This window comes from Tauraco erythrolophus, chromosome 9, assembly GCF_009769465.1.
Source record: "Tauraco erythrolophus isolate bTauEry1 chromosome 9, bTauEry1.pri, whole genome shotgun sequence".
In the NCBI taxonomy this organism is placed as follows: Eukaryota; Metazoa; Chordata; class Aves; order Musophagiformes; family Musophagidae; genus Tauraco; species Tauraco erythrolophus.
Genome location: NC_141473.1, coordinates 27,037,896 through 27,051,241, shown reverse-complemented (window position 1 = coordinate 27,051,241; position 13,346 = coordinate 27,037,896). Strand labels below are relative to the sequence as shown.

General features: G+C 36.6%; 1 protein-coding gene across 2 annotated transcripts in view; it reads left to right on the top strand.

Annotated features, from left to right (window-relative positions):
• Positions 1 to 13,346, top strand: part of POLR3A (RNA polymerase III subunit A) — a 40,184-nt gene that overhangs the window by 8,535 nt on the left and 18,303 nt on the right. For both annotated transcript variants that reach the window (XM_086616392.1, XM_086616393.1), the window contains exons 11-19: positions 456 to 596; positions 1,866 to 1,935; positions 3,253 to 3,380; positions 4,876 to 5,014; positions 6,980 to 7,144; positions 7,437 to 7,609; positions 8,836 to 8,947; positions 10,052 to 10,170; positions 11,614 to 11,751. In XM_086616392.1, coding sequence (XP_086472518.1) covers positions 456 to 596; positions 1,866 to 1,935; positions 3,253 to 3,380; positions 4,876 to 5,014; positions 6,980 to 7,144; positions 7,437 to 7,609; positions 8,836 to 8,947; positions 10,052 to 10,170; positions 11,614 to 11,751 — 1,185 coding nt within the window. The remainder of the gene's footprint in view (positions 1 to 455; positions 597 to 1,865; positions 1,936 to 3,252; positions 3,381 to 4,875; positions 5,015 to 6,979; positions 7,145 to 7,436; positions 7,610 to 8,835; positions 8,948 to 10,051; positions 10,171 to 11,613; positions 11,752 to 13,346) is intronic.

Sequence of the window (13,346 nt, the reverse complement as noted above, 5' to 3'; positions counted from 1 at the left end):
GTTCACCTTTGCTGGTGTTTCTCTCTGACACGCACAAAAATTAACAGTTTCTTCTGAAACATTGCGTGGGGACGAGTGCAGTTGTGCTTTTGCTTAGGAATTGATATGTAACTGGGCAGTAAGCTGTCTGGACAGTTCTGTTAATAGCTGTAGTTGACCTTGGTATCTCTTCTTGAATCAAGCATTTCATTTTTGTAGAGTTGATGTGATCTCTACAAAGCATGCTGTGCTCTGTGCTTTGTATAAATTCTTCATAGTGGAAGTTATTCGTTACATTTGTGTAACGTATCCTGAGTACCGTGTCAGTGAGTTCCTGGTTGAGTTAAATCCTATAATCAGAAGTTTTGACTCATGTCTGTAATAAAAAGAAAAGATAAAGCCTACAAGGAAGCATTGGGCCATGGCTTTTCATCTTTTAGTGTGCTTGACTGCATGTGCTTTTTTTTTTTTTTCAGGCTAGAGTAAAACCTCATAGGACATTCAGATTTAATGAATGTGTCTGTACACCATACAATGCAGACTTTGATGGAGATGAGATGAACCTTCACCTTCCTCAGACAGAAGAAGCAAAAGCAGAAGCACTTGTTTTAATGGGGGTAGGTAGATAATGTTGGGGTTGGGATTTTGCTAGCGACAGATGGGCTGAGACCTGTATTCCATAACTTGCATGTGAAATCTGAAATATTATCAAGATTCCTGGATATGGATAATGTGCCACTGTGAAGCTGCCTGAAAACTGCAAAGTAGGATTTTGAATTAATTAGGATTGTTGTGTAATGGTAGTCTAATCGACTTATATTTAGCATCTGTGGAAAATTCAATGGTTTTAATTAAGTAAATGTCATTACTATGTTTCTGCCTGACTATTCTTAGTGATTGCTGCCAAAATAGGGTGGCTCTGTTAACAAACAGCTACATACTTTGCTTTCTGGCCTGACAGCACAGCACTTGTGGGCAATCAGACCAACTGGAAATGAGGCAGTGATAGTGTACTTACATTGGAGAAGGCAGTTTACCAGAGAAGGCAGAAGATGGTAGGCTCTTAGGGCGAGGGGAAAAAGGAGAAGGGGGGGTAGGTAGAGATCTGATGGTTGCAGGCACTGATCTGTGATGTGAAAGTAGCATCAGTCAGTAGCATCAATCTGAGGATTTTTCAGTACTTTGCTCCCTTAGGGTGGGTGACTTGCTCCTTAAGGTTGACTGAATGCTACTGCTATTTCAGATGTACTGACACAGCTGTTGGCTGCAGCAGGTATTGACTTGCTGAACTGATTTGTGAGCTTAAAAAGAGCACGCACACCCCCACCCAAATGTGTGATTCGGGTTTGTGGGGTCTCATGAACAGTTTGGGTAAAACTGTACTGCATATGCGGGGTGATTAACTGGAGTCGTAGTTAAGACATCAGAAAATGGGGCTAGTGGAAGTAGCCAGCTTGGTTATTACATATCAGTGGGGACCACACAACCTGCAGTATTTCAGCAGCTCCCTGTAGTGAGCGTAACCTCTTTTGTCCCTTCTCAGGTTCTCAAACCTAGCTTTGTTTCCTTTCTCTGTCCCACGTGAACAGTAACCTACCAAACATGTCATGTTGATTACAACTTCTGCTTTGGGCACAGAATATGTGATTTCCATTAACTATTTTCAAATTATTCCTTAACTGTCAATAGATTTGCATGGACTGTAGTGAACTGAATCTTCTAGTTCATTTTTTCTATCTTTTTGAAGAAAGCTGTACTTTGGTTTAAAATAAGCTTTTACCATTTTTGCTAAAATAACTGTCTTAAATGGTAAGTTTCTTTCTGAGAAACAAAATGGAATACCAGTGTCGTCGAATGTGTGATTTTTTGTTTCCTGTATCATATAGACTAAAGCAAACTTGGTGACACCAAGAAACGGAGAACCTCTTATCGCTGCTATTCAAGATTTTCTCACAGGTGTGTATATAAGCTTATTTTAGAGTTCTGTGACTTAATAATTGTTCCTTCAGAATCACTTCCCTCTTTTCCAGAATTTTTCTGTCTTACTTGAAAAATATCTCCTTTCACAAGTCAAAGTGACATTATGAAAATAAGGCCATTGTTAGTCTGAAATATGATGATGTCCTTGGAGTCTCTTCTGATACCTTTGTAGCTGAAATTATTATTACCTTTGCATATGTTTTGCAGTGTTTCTCTGACAGAAAATTAATGTTTGGGATCTTTGTATGCATTAGGTAGAAATGGTAAACTGCTTATGATTATAGTAGAGGAATTGAATTTGTTAGTCAAAAGTTATTTTTAACCTACAGTAAGTACCTGTGGATCCAGCTGATCCAGCTGCTAGGAATTGTGGAAATTGTGATCAATTAATCAGCTACCTTGAATTTGTAATCAATTAATCAATCACCTTGAAGTTAAGGCCCTTCCTACAAAAGGCGGGCCATTTCCTCTTGGCTGCAGGAGAAGTGACAACCTGCTTTAGAGTCGCAGCCTGAAGCCTTCTTCTGGTGAGGGACATCTGGTGACCCAGACATGATAATAAAGAGAACAATAAAGAGACCCTAAAAGAGATCCTGTCAGAGCGAGAATTCCTTCAACAAAGAAGATTAAGGACACCTCCTGCTCCTGCCCCGAACATTGGAAAGCTACACTTGAGACTAGGAGATTCGTAGAGAATTCTATTTAACTGGGTCTCTGCTCACCATGAAGTTTGAAAAACTAGTAAACAAAAAAGGGGGAATTGTGGATCCAGCTGCTAGGAATTGTGGAAATTGTGATCAATTAATCAGCTACCTTGAATTTGTAATCAATTAATCAATCACCTTGAAGTTAAGGCCCTTCCTACAAAAGGCGGGCCATTTCTTCCTGGCTGTGGGAGAAGTGACAACCTGCTTTAGAGCTGTAGCCTGAAGCTGCCTTCTGGTGAGCGACAAGTTCCTTCAGATTTCCTTAATTCTTTGGGAAATATCCAATGAATATAAGAAAGGAAGTGTACAAAAATTAGTGCCAAGGCCTTATTTTTACCTATGGGATAGAGTTGTGAGAGACAAATAGATTATAGAAATGCACTGATTGTAATATTTAGAAACTTGAGTGTGGAGCAATTAAAAAAAACTCTGGAAGGGATTTACAACTGAAGCTGTCTAAACTACTGTTATTTTGCTTAGTAAGTAGGTAACTAATATTAGAATGAAATAATTGATACTGAATATGCAATAGCTTTTAAATTTAATCTCATTTTAGTCTGTCACATTGATTATTTTTATGTTCTAGGTGCCTATCTTCTTACATTAAAAGATACCTTCTTTGATCGAGCCAAAGCCTGTCAAATTATTGCTTCTATCCTGGTTGGCAAGGATGAAAAGATTAAAGTTCGTCTTCCACCTCCAGCAATTCTGAAGGTGTGTCAAACTATTTTTTTTGTGTTACTAAGAGTTTGTTGTGCGTTCTTGACCTATAATGATGTTCTCAGCAGATGCAGTTCCTGCTTTCTCATGAGTTTTGTATGAGATACCATATTTGTAAAGTGGAAGGATCAGAATTCAGGGTCAAATCTATGCAGAAGTTGTTTGGTGGTTCATGATGCTGAAGAGAGTCAACTTTGCATGATGCAGTCCAGATGTAGGGTTCCTTCAGGGTTCAAATATAGTTTTGCTACTTCCCTGCTGCTGAGACAGACCACTTGATTGGGAGAAGATACATTGTTCTTAGTAGCTGCACTGTTACTAGCTGTGCAGGCTAATATGGGGCTCAGTGGAGAAACTATGTTCTTCCTTGGATGCCCTCAACTCATGTCCTGAAATGCTCAACAGTTCAAGGTTTCAGTATCCCAAATTTAGGAGATATTAAACCTTGGAAATGCTTTAGTTGTTATCCTGACCTGGCAGCATGTTAGAGGATAAGTGCTATGTGATTTGTTGCAGTTTGTTTGGTTGTTTTTTTGCTTGGTTGTTTTTTTTTGTTTGCAACATCATGTACGCAAAGTATTTATTATGAAGGGCAGTGTATTTGTGTATTTGTAACAAACTTTGAACACAGCTATAGTATCGTTTATTAGGTAAGGGTCTGTTAAATGCATGTGAATTAAGGCTTAAGAGTGTCTGTATTTGATTAATTTTGTATGTGAGGCAAACTGTTGTTTTGAGAGACTTTGGTACATTTTTAAAGTTGTTGAATACTTGCTAAGTATTGGTGTGTACGGTTTTTTTATACCCTTTATTTAATTTCAAAATAGTAAAAGTAGTATTAGGGAAATTCAGAAAGTGCAATTGAAGTACCAGTGGTTAATACTGATTTCAAGCAAAGTCAGAGCATTTGTGTGCAGTATCTAATGTGAATTTTATACATTCTTAAGAACTTTTGCTCCTGGCCAAAAGCAGTGATTCTTTGTCTGCTTCTGTCTCTCCAAATAAATAATTTTAGCACTGACTGTGACAGTTACTTATGTTTAAATACATCTGAGGGGATTACGTAATTATATGAATCTTTAATCTCCTTAAAATTTAAACCAAAGGCACTCTATAAAGAAGGAATTATAAATGTTGCAACCCCTTTGAGAAGGGAAATGCCAGCAGCAGCATCTTTTTTTTTTTTTCCTCCTTTTCTAATCGGAAAGGGAAACATGACAGTGAGAGGGAGCAATAGAGCATGTTGCTCTAAATGGTTGCAGATATCCTTATGTAAAGGATAACCATTCATCAGTCAGTGTTTTTATGTCTATAAAAGTGCATAATATTCCTATTCAAAGGAATGCTACTATGCACTTCTACAAGTATAGCTCAGTATAGAAAGGTTTGGTACAGAAAACAATTTTACAATTCAACTCTCGCTTACTGTTTTACTGTGGTTGTAGCATAAACTCTGTAATCCTAATTCTTGTCCTTTTGTTTCTCTAAGCCTGTAACACTTTGGACAGGAAAACAGGTTTTCAGCCTCATTCTCAAACCCAGTGATGATTGTCCTGTAAAAGCCAATCTACGAACCAAGGGCAAACAGTATTGTGGCAAAGGGGAAGACCTGTGTTACAATGATTCTTGTGAGTGATGCTTCTAAAGCTGTGTTTTGGAAGTCTTCAAAGAAATTTTAACTACTGTTTTGTTGAGTTTGTTGCTGTTGAGCTCACTGTAGGAGTTAAAGCAGTATTTCACATAAGTATTCTTGAAATAAAAAATAAAATTATGGAGTTTTTCTTAAACGTTGAAGTCATGCTGAACACCAAAGAAAAGACTTGGATGTTTTCTTGTAATAAAATTTCTTTTGTATGATGTTAGGCTTCTCGTGATACTAATGTGGTATTTGAAGGTGAGAGAGAGAGAAAAGCCAAGAAGCTTAGGAAGTGGTTGTGCAGAGGGCCAATGGAAGAATTTAATATCTTAAGTGAGAGTAGTCTTATAGGGATTAGAAGTCAAACAGTGAAAGATGTTAGGAAATATAGGGAAGACAGCAATCCTTAGGATATGAAGCTGTCTGTGTCCTTCCAGTTAGGGAAGTCAGAGTGGCAGATGGAATACAAAGCATCAGAGTTGAAGAGGCTGTAGGAGAAGAGCAAGGCTTTGTGTGTTATTAATTTAACATTCATATGGTAACAGCTGGAAAAGAACTTGAGCAGGCAGGATTTGCTTGGTTCTTTGCTGCTTAAAAGTGTGAGTGGAGGAACCATTGCTTTACAGTAATTCTGTCATGCAATGTTCATGTCAGAAAGAATTTACCAATTAGGACTCAAATCCACTCTACACCAGACTCTGAGGGATTTCTTTAGAAGACAAGACCATTCTGGGATTGTGAAGTTGGTTGTAAACATGGTGGTAGAACTTTTTTCAGCCCCCAAGGAATAGGGGGTGAAAGGCAACAAAGCAATCCTATTCACACTTGTGTGAACATAGGCCATCTTCTTTGCTCCAGAGTCTTTTCATTTTAGGAAGTATGGAAAGAATTTTCATTTTCTGAGTTGGACAGTAGCAGATCATGAGGAAAATTTTGGGATTTTATTGGTGGCTCTGTTCAGTTCTCTGAAAAAACTTCATTTCTGAAGCAACACTAATTCTCTTCAGAAAGTTCTCTGCAAATTCTTCAGAGCCTCAAGAAATCCTGGTATCATGTTTTGGTTGTATATAATAAGTGATAGAGCAGTGACTTCTGGTTGAAGATGATAATGATTACCTAAATTCACATTGGAAATGCCAAGCATAGAGTACAGTGTGCAAACATCTACAGCGTTCTGCATAAAATGATTTAAATTGTATCCATCTACATATGCCAGTTCTTCTTTGAAATATGCATGATGAAGTTGAGAATGAACATATATTGGTACTGCTCTCATAGAAAATATCAAAGAAGATACTTTTTAATTGGTTAAAGACTAAAGCTTATAAGGAAGATTGAGTGCCTGAAATGGAAGGTTCCTGATGAAGCGATAGGAGGTAATCTAAAACAGGCAGTGTGTACAGGTAAGACGGGTGTCATTATGATCTGTAATTAAAGAGACATCTGAGTGTGCTGTGTCTTTTAAATTCAAGATGTGCCTCCAGATGTGATTGAGTTGAGCTGAATGTCAGAATCTTTGAATAAGAGAACTGTAACTTCACTTCTGAAATTTTCTTGCTCTACTTTATAAATAAGTAAATAGCATTGGTTTATTATGCATGATTGAGGGCTTTATTTCTGGACAGATAAGACTGATCGAAGACTTGATTCTGATTAATGAACCCAAGTTTATGTTTAGGTTTTTAACGAAAAGGATTTACAATGTTTCTCAGAGGTCTTAAATTGCTTACAGTTACCTTTCTAAGGAGGAAGGGAAGTAAGTTTTAACTTAAGTTGGTAAGGTCAGATTGTAGGCTGTTCCTCTTAGGTACTCATTCATGCACTTCTACAGGTACATTAAATGTTGACCTTTTGGGTTTTGTTCTGTTAATGAACAGCTTTTACTGAAAAACCTGCTACAAGAGTTTAGGTAATGTTTTAGAAAACCAATGAATTCTTTCTGCCTTTCTATTTCTAGATGTCACAATTCAAAACAGTGAGTTAATGAGTGGCAGTATGGACAAAGGAACCTTAGGTTCAGGATCCAAGAACAACATCTTCTACATCTTGCTGAGAGACTGGGGACAGGTAGAAGCTGCGGATGCCATGTCACGACTAGCCAGACTTGCTCCTGTCTATCTTTGTAAGTACGTTTCCTTGTAAAATAGTATCTTAAGGCAGAAATACAGAGCAATCAAGTAAGATTTTTACTTCAAATATGGTGTGATGTGTTTAAAAAAAATAAGCTAATGAAGCTGACAAACAGTGAAACACCTGATTGTGCTTACGAAGTGTTTATGATGGTCACATGATGGGAGGAAGAAATAAAGTTCCCAATGATAATACTTCCTGGTTTTATTTTGTTTTCTCCATATGAGATTGAGCTATCAATATAATTATTTTTGTGTTTGTTTTTTTTTTTTTTTAAATAATAGCTAATCGTGGCTTTTCAATTGGAATTGGTGATGTAACCCCTGGGCAGGGCCTGCTCAAAGCTAAGTATGAGCTCCTGAATGCTGGCTATAAGAAATGTGATGAGTATATTGAAGCTCTGAACACTGGCAAGCTACAGCAGCAGCCTGGTTGTACTGCAGAAGAGACACTAGAGGTAAAATTTTTAATTGAAATCACTATGTATTTAGAGACTTCATGAATATATTCATGTAAATTGTGAAGTTCAAAGTTGTCTTCTGAAATGTAAAAATACGACCAAATAGGGTCCGTAGGTACGCAGCTTTAACTGAGTCTGCCTAGGCTTAATGTTTAGATGTTTGTATGCATCTAAAAATGTCAACTAAATACTAAATGACTGAGATCCCTCCTCCCGCCTGGCTGGATGTATTGGGGTGACATGCAAGAGAATAAAATTACATAGACAGTTAGAACTGAGTTTATTATATTTATTAGTATTTGCTAAGTTAATAACAGTAACAGTAAAGAACCTAATCCAAGAAGCAAAACATGTCTTATTTACAGATCTATTTATATACAAGTGTTTTCTTGCCCCTCATTGAGGCAGAAGTTAAGTGGACCTTGGTTATGCTGGTTTTTTTTTTTTTCTGTAGTAATTTTGATGAAGAGCAATGATGGTTGCCTAAAAGCTTACAGGCAGTGATGTAATGCAGTCAGCTGAAGAGCACTCTTTTCATTGTCTTTAATGGTTTTATACGTTTGTCGTCTTGACTAGGTAATGCCTAGTTTTTTACCTTTAAAAAATAAAGAAAAAAAGAAAAAAACAAACAAACAACCACCACCACCAAGCAACCAGAAAACCCCACCGTATGATGAAGCACTACCACAGTTGTCCAGTCTGAAGTCGCACTCTGCCTGAAACAAGTGTCTTGCAGTCTTTTTCTCTCTTCCTCTTTTCAGACACCTGTGTATATCCTAGAATGTTTTTTTGATACAGTTGTTACGTTCTTAAGAATTGGATATAGCAGTGTTGTACTATTTGAAAGCAGTCCCAAAATACTTTTCTTTTGATGATGATCTTCCACATAGTTCAGCAAGAGTTAGAACTTAGCTCAATGCTCAGTTTAGCTTAAGTTTGTGCTGCTGACAAAAGAGGTTGTCCTGTCCCTGGCTACCCCGTCTTATCCCAACAAAGGCTTTTTGTGCAGCAAAGTGGGAAGTTATGCAAGATAAAAGTTAAAATCGTTTTACCCAAAGCAATGTCTAGATTTCTTTCTTCTTATTGTATTTTGAATTCCCTTTGACAGCGGAAGGTATTGCTGGCAAGTGAGACAGTACTGTTTGCATATGGTATTTTTAATGATACTGAATCTCTGAAATCTTGTTTTAATGATACTGAATCTCTGAAATCTTGGATTTCAGGCTTTAATCCTTAAAGAGCTCTCTGTTATCAGAGATCATGCTGGCAGTGCCTGTCTCAGAGAACTGGACAAGAGCAACAGTCCCCTTATCATGGCGCTCTGTGGTTCTAAAGGTAGGGATACCTAAACTTTCAAAGTAGATTGCTTGCTCTATCACTGTTATCAAACGTACTTGTTCTGTCTTTATAGCTTGTTCTATACAGTCAGTTGTGCAAGTGTTAAATTCATGTCATATTGCTTTGAAGCGATTCTTCTCAGTAAGTGCACGTTGGGTATAGTTAATTAAAATCAAGCTGATGTGCTGGTTTTTACATCTTTAAATTTTTATTACAAGTCGAAAAACATACTATTGGAACTTTAGATGTTCTTTAGCAATTCATCAGTAAAAAATTTTCAGTTGCGTTTCTGACTCAAGTATCTATATCACATAAGTCAACTAGAAATAATGTGTTAAGAATTGGAACTAATATTTCAGCCATCTTCACTGCTTTGTTTCTGAAGGACCAACTGTGTAGTAAATATTCGTTTTATACTCTATTGATTATCTGAGCTTTCCTTTGTTTCCTATGAGAATTTGAAGATATCATTTAACTCTGCCTCTATTTATCTGTCTCTAATAAATTGTGGAAAGCCTCAGGGTGACGTTTTGTAGTTCTAAAGAAATACTGGAATCTAAGAAGGATATATTAAGTGTATAATTTGGAGTGGGGAGGAGGCATTGTTTGCAAACATGTTCAGCAAATAAAACTTCTGAGTTAGTGACTTATTCTCTGGGACTTAATTTGTTCTAGGAATCTTGGTAGATACTGAACCCTTCATGGAAAATAGTGTTAAAATATGTTTATTGAAGAAATTGTGAAGCAAAATACGTCAGTTAGGATCATGGATTGTATAAAACATAATCCATTAATAGAAAACAGGATAATATAAGGACTGTAGTCCAATAATCGTGGTATGAATGAATGTCTATTATGGACAGAAAAAATAATTGAAAGGAGTTGCTCACTGTATTGTAGACTTAGTTGTCAGTCTCTGCATAAGTGCTGAAATGGACAGTGCAAGTGACAGCAAAGTTTCTTTAACTGTTGAAATTCTAAGTGCATTTTTGATGGATTATGAAGGTTAAATAATAGATCTTCATAGAAGTGAAGATAGTTGATCAGAGGAGCAGTGATATTCATCTGTGATATGTTTCTTTTTTCTTTCTTTCTTTTCAGGCTCCTTCATTAATATATCTCAGATGATTGCTTGTGTAGGTCAGCAGGCTATCAGTGGGTCCAGAGTTCCTGATGGGTTTGAGAACAGATCTTTGCCTCACTTTGAGAAACATTCTAAGGTAATTCTGTATGTTTACAATACAGAATTGTAACAAAAAGTGAAACAAGTTGCCTTAAAACATTTTAAGAAGGACACATGACAGATTATGTTGTCATGACATGGTGAAGGAAAAGTATCGCATGCGGTGAATGTAAAAGGTTTTGAATGTGATCTGGGAGTTGTGAATTGCCATAGGATGTCTAGTTAGCTTGAATTTTTACAGCTAAGCCTTGCTTAGACCTTTCTAATTCAGTAAAATTGAAGTAAACCTGATGATAGATTTTTGGTTCTCTTGAGAGTCCTAAAAATAATTTGTTCAAGTTTCTGTCTTGCATTATGTTTCACTGTATAAGACTTCTCAGAATAACTGCTAGGTGTGTGTTGGTATCTTCAGACAGGTGAAACAAGCCAAATAAACCATTCTAAAGTCTGTTGGGTTTTTGTTTGTTTGTTTGTTTTTTCTTTTTCCATTAGGATAGGTGTCATGGGCTACTCTGAATGTTCCACGTTTGAGTTCCGTACTATGTGAAGCCATGAGTCTCATGAGTTTAATGCAATTCAGTGAGATTTTTTTTAAAAAAAACAAACAACCACTATCTGAAATCTAGTGATCAGTAGAGAAGGTTGTAGATACCAGCCATCAATCTTGTAAGTGGTTAATCAGGTAACTCAAGTGTCAGATTGTAGCCATGACACTTGCATTTGTGACTAAACATACAAATTTCAACTTCAGAGTTCTGTAACGTAAAATCTTTTATTTTCTGAATAAATTAAAGAAGAAAAAAATACTTCATAGGTTAGGTCAGAAGGTAAAAGTTAAAATTTAACTCTAGATTTTTTTACTGATTTAGAAAGCATTACCTGTTAAATAAGAACAAAAAGTGATCTAAGATGAATGTCTTTGTAGTCTTTACATTATTCTGTGTGATCATGGAGGCAGTTTGGTGTTACTTGGCTTAAAGGGATGCCTGCATAAAGTTCATTGGCAAGAACTCTTCTCAGAGGTGAGAGCAAACCATTTGAAAGAATTAGTTATGTACATACCTCCAGTCATATTTTTTTCTGGATTCCTTAGTCTTCGGCACTGCAGCTACCTTTGCTGTACTATTGCAAAATGCACCTTCTTACCACCTTTTCGATTTTTGCAATTTTAAGGAAGGCTGAAGTGTTAGTGTAGTGTTTGCAAGGAACAGCTAGAAGCATGACAAGGCTTATAGGAGGAGAAAGAAGTCTATTAGATTAGTTTGGAAGAATTAGGCAAGGGTTTTTGAAGCCTCTATTTAGATCTAAGATACAAACATTGAACTTCAAAGCTAAATGCAGCTGAGACGATTGCTCTGTGTTTGTGTATGTATTGGCTAGCTATCTGAAATAATTTCATTTACATACAAGGTGTTTTTCTGTAACATGCATACACAACGTACTTTGCACTTCAACTGTTTTTTCTTACTCTTCTCTGTAGCTCCCAGCAGCAAAAGGCTTTGTCGCTAATAGCTTCTATTCTGGGTTGACTCCCACTGAATTTTTTTTTCATACAATGGCTGGTCGAGAAGGTCTGGTTGACACAGCTGTAAAAACAGCCGAAACTGGATATATGCAGGTAACTGTCAGTGGAGTTGGGGTTTTATCAGCCTTGCAAAAGGAGGATGTTTCTTATGTGCATGTTGAAGGGAGGAGTGCATACATTATGCATGTGTGTGTTTTTAATGTAACAGAGTAATTTATACCGTGAAATACATGACTTGGCTCTGTTCTCCAGTAGACATGAGGTTTATAAACCAGAGCTCAGGAACGGTGCAGTAACATGCTTGTATTAAGCTGTTTTCACTTGAATATGGGTGATAAAAGCCCTTGTTCTACAGAGATATTGAGGACTACTTTCTATGTAGTGTGTATTCTTAAAACTCAGGTGAGTGATGGAAGTTTTATCCATACAATATAACATAGATTTGAGTTGTGAGTGCTTTTTCAGATATGGTATTTGAACAACAAGAAATAGAAAACAAATCCTTGGTTTGGTTTATTTAAAAAAAGACTGTCTGGATGACAGAAATATGGCTAAAGCTCCCTTTTAGTATCTCTCCTCTTTAGGTAATGGGCAGCTTGGCCACAGAGACTTGAACTTAAAGTTCTGTAAGATGTTAGTGTCTTTGGCTGTATCTCCTCTGAAAATAAATGTCCCTCCAACTAAGCTTCTTGCTATTAGGAGTAGTCTTAAAGACTTTGGTGAAAATATTTAAGTAGCATTTTATTTATAGTCCTCTTCCCAGTGTACCAGGCAGTAGAAAAGCCAAAATAGTTTGGAGCTGGGCACATGTTCAGAGATACGCAAGTAACTCTACAAAGACTGAAGTCAGTTCCTTTTGGGGTGGGTGACTAATTAGACCATTTGTCTCCTGTACTAACCAGAATAATATTTGCATGCGTGTGAGTGTATATATAAATGTAATAAGCAACCTGCAAAATATTTTTCCTCATCAACTTTCACCCTACATGAATAAATTGTAGCGCTTGAACTATGGAATTTAAAGAAAACTAAATCTGAAAATTTATTTCATCTTACTGTTTTCCTCCTCAGTGAAAAAAGAATGACCAATTCATATTCTTTAGTGAGCTAATTTACTTTCATAGATCAATGAAGTCTATTTTTCAAGTATATATTTTTTTAACCACTAATGCTTCATAGCATGTCGTCTTTTTGGGAGGTGGAGGAAGGAAGATGGTAGTAAAGGGATTTCCCAGTACAAGCAATTAACATAAAAGAAGTAGCTAACACTGGTAGAAAAACAGCACCTACTATCTTTGACAGATGAGCTCTTTGGTTTCTGTCAGTGAAAATAATAGTTGACAAGTTTTGCTTCCATCATAAAAAGCGTTGTATCTCTTGAGAAATAAACCTGATTGAAAGAATATTAATATTATGTCAAAAAAAAGGCAGATTCCTCAGACTATAATAGGTTCTTGTGTTTTAGGATTAAGTTTCCTATATGATGCCATCTCTAAATGCGGAGAATTGTGTTGTTGCCTTAAATTTTTTTATTGTTGGCTTTCATGTCCTGGGGAGTATACAGAAAAGCCCTCGGGATAATGTATGACTTGAAATAGGTTTTCATGCCTGCTAATCACTGTGGCAGATTTATTTCCTGATCCTGTACTATTTGGAATCCAAATCAATAGCTATTTTTAAAAATTCTG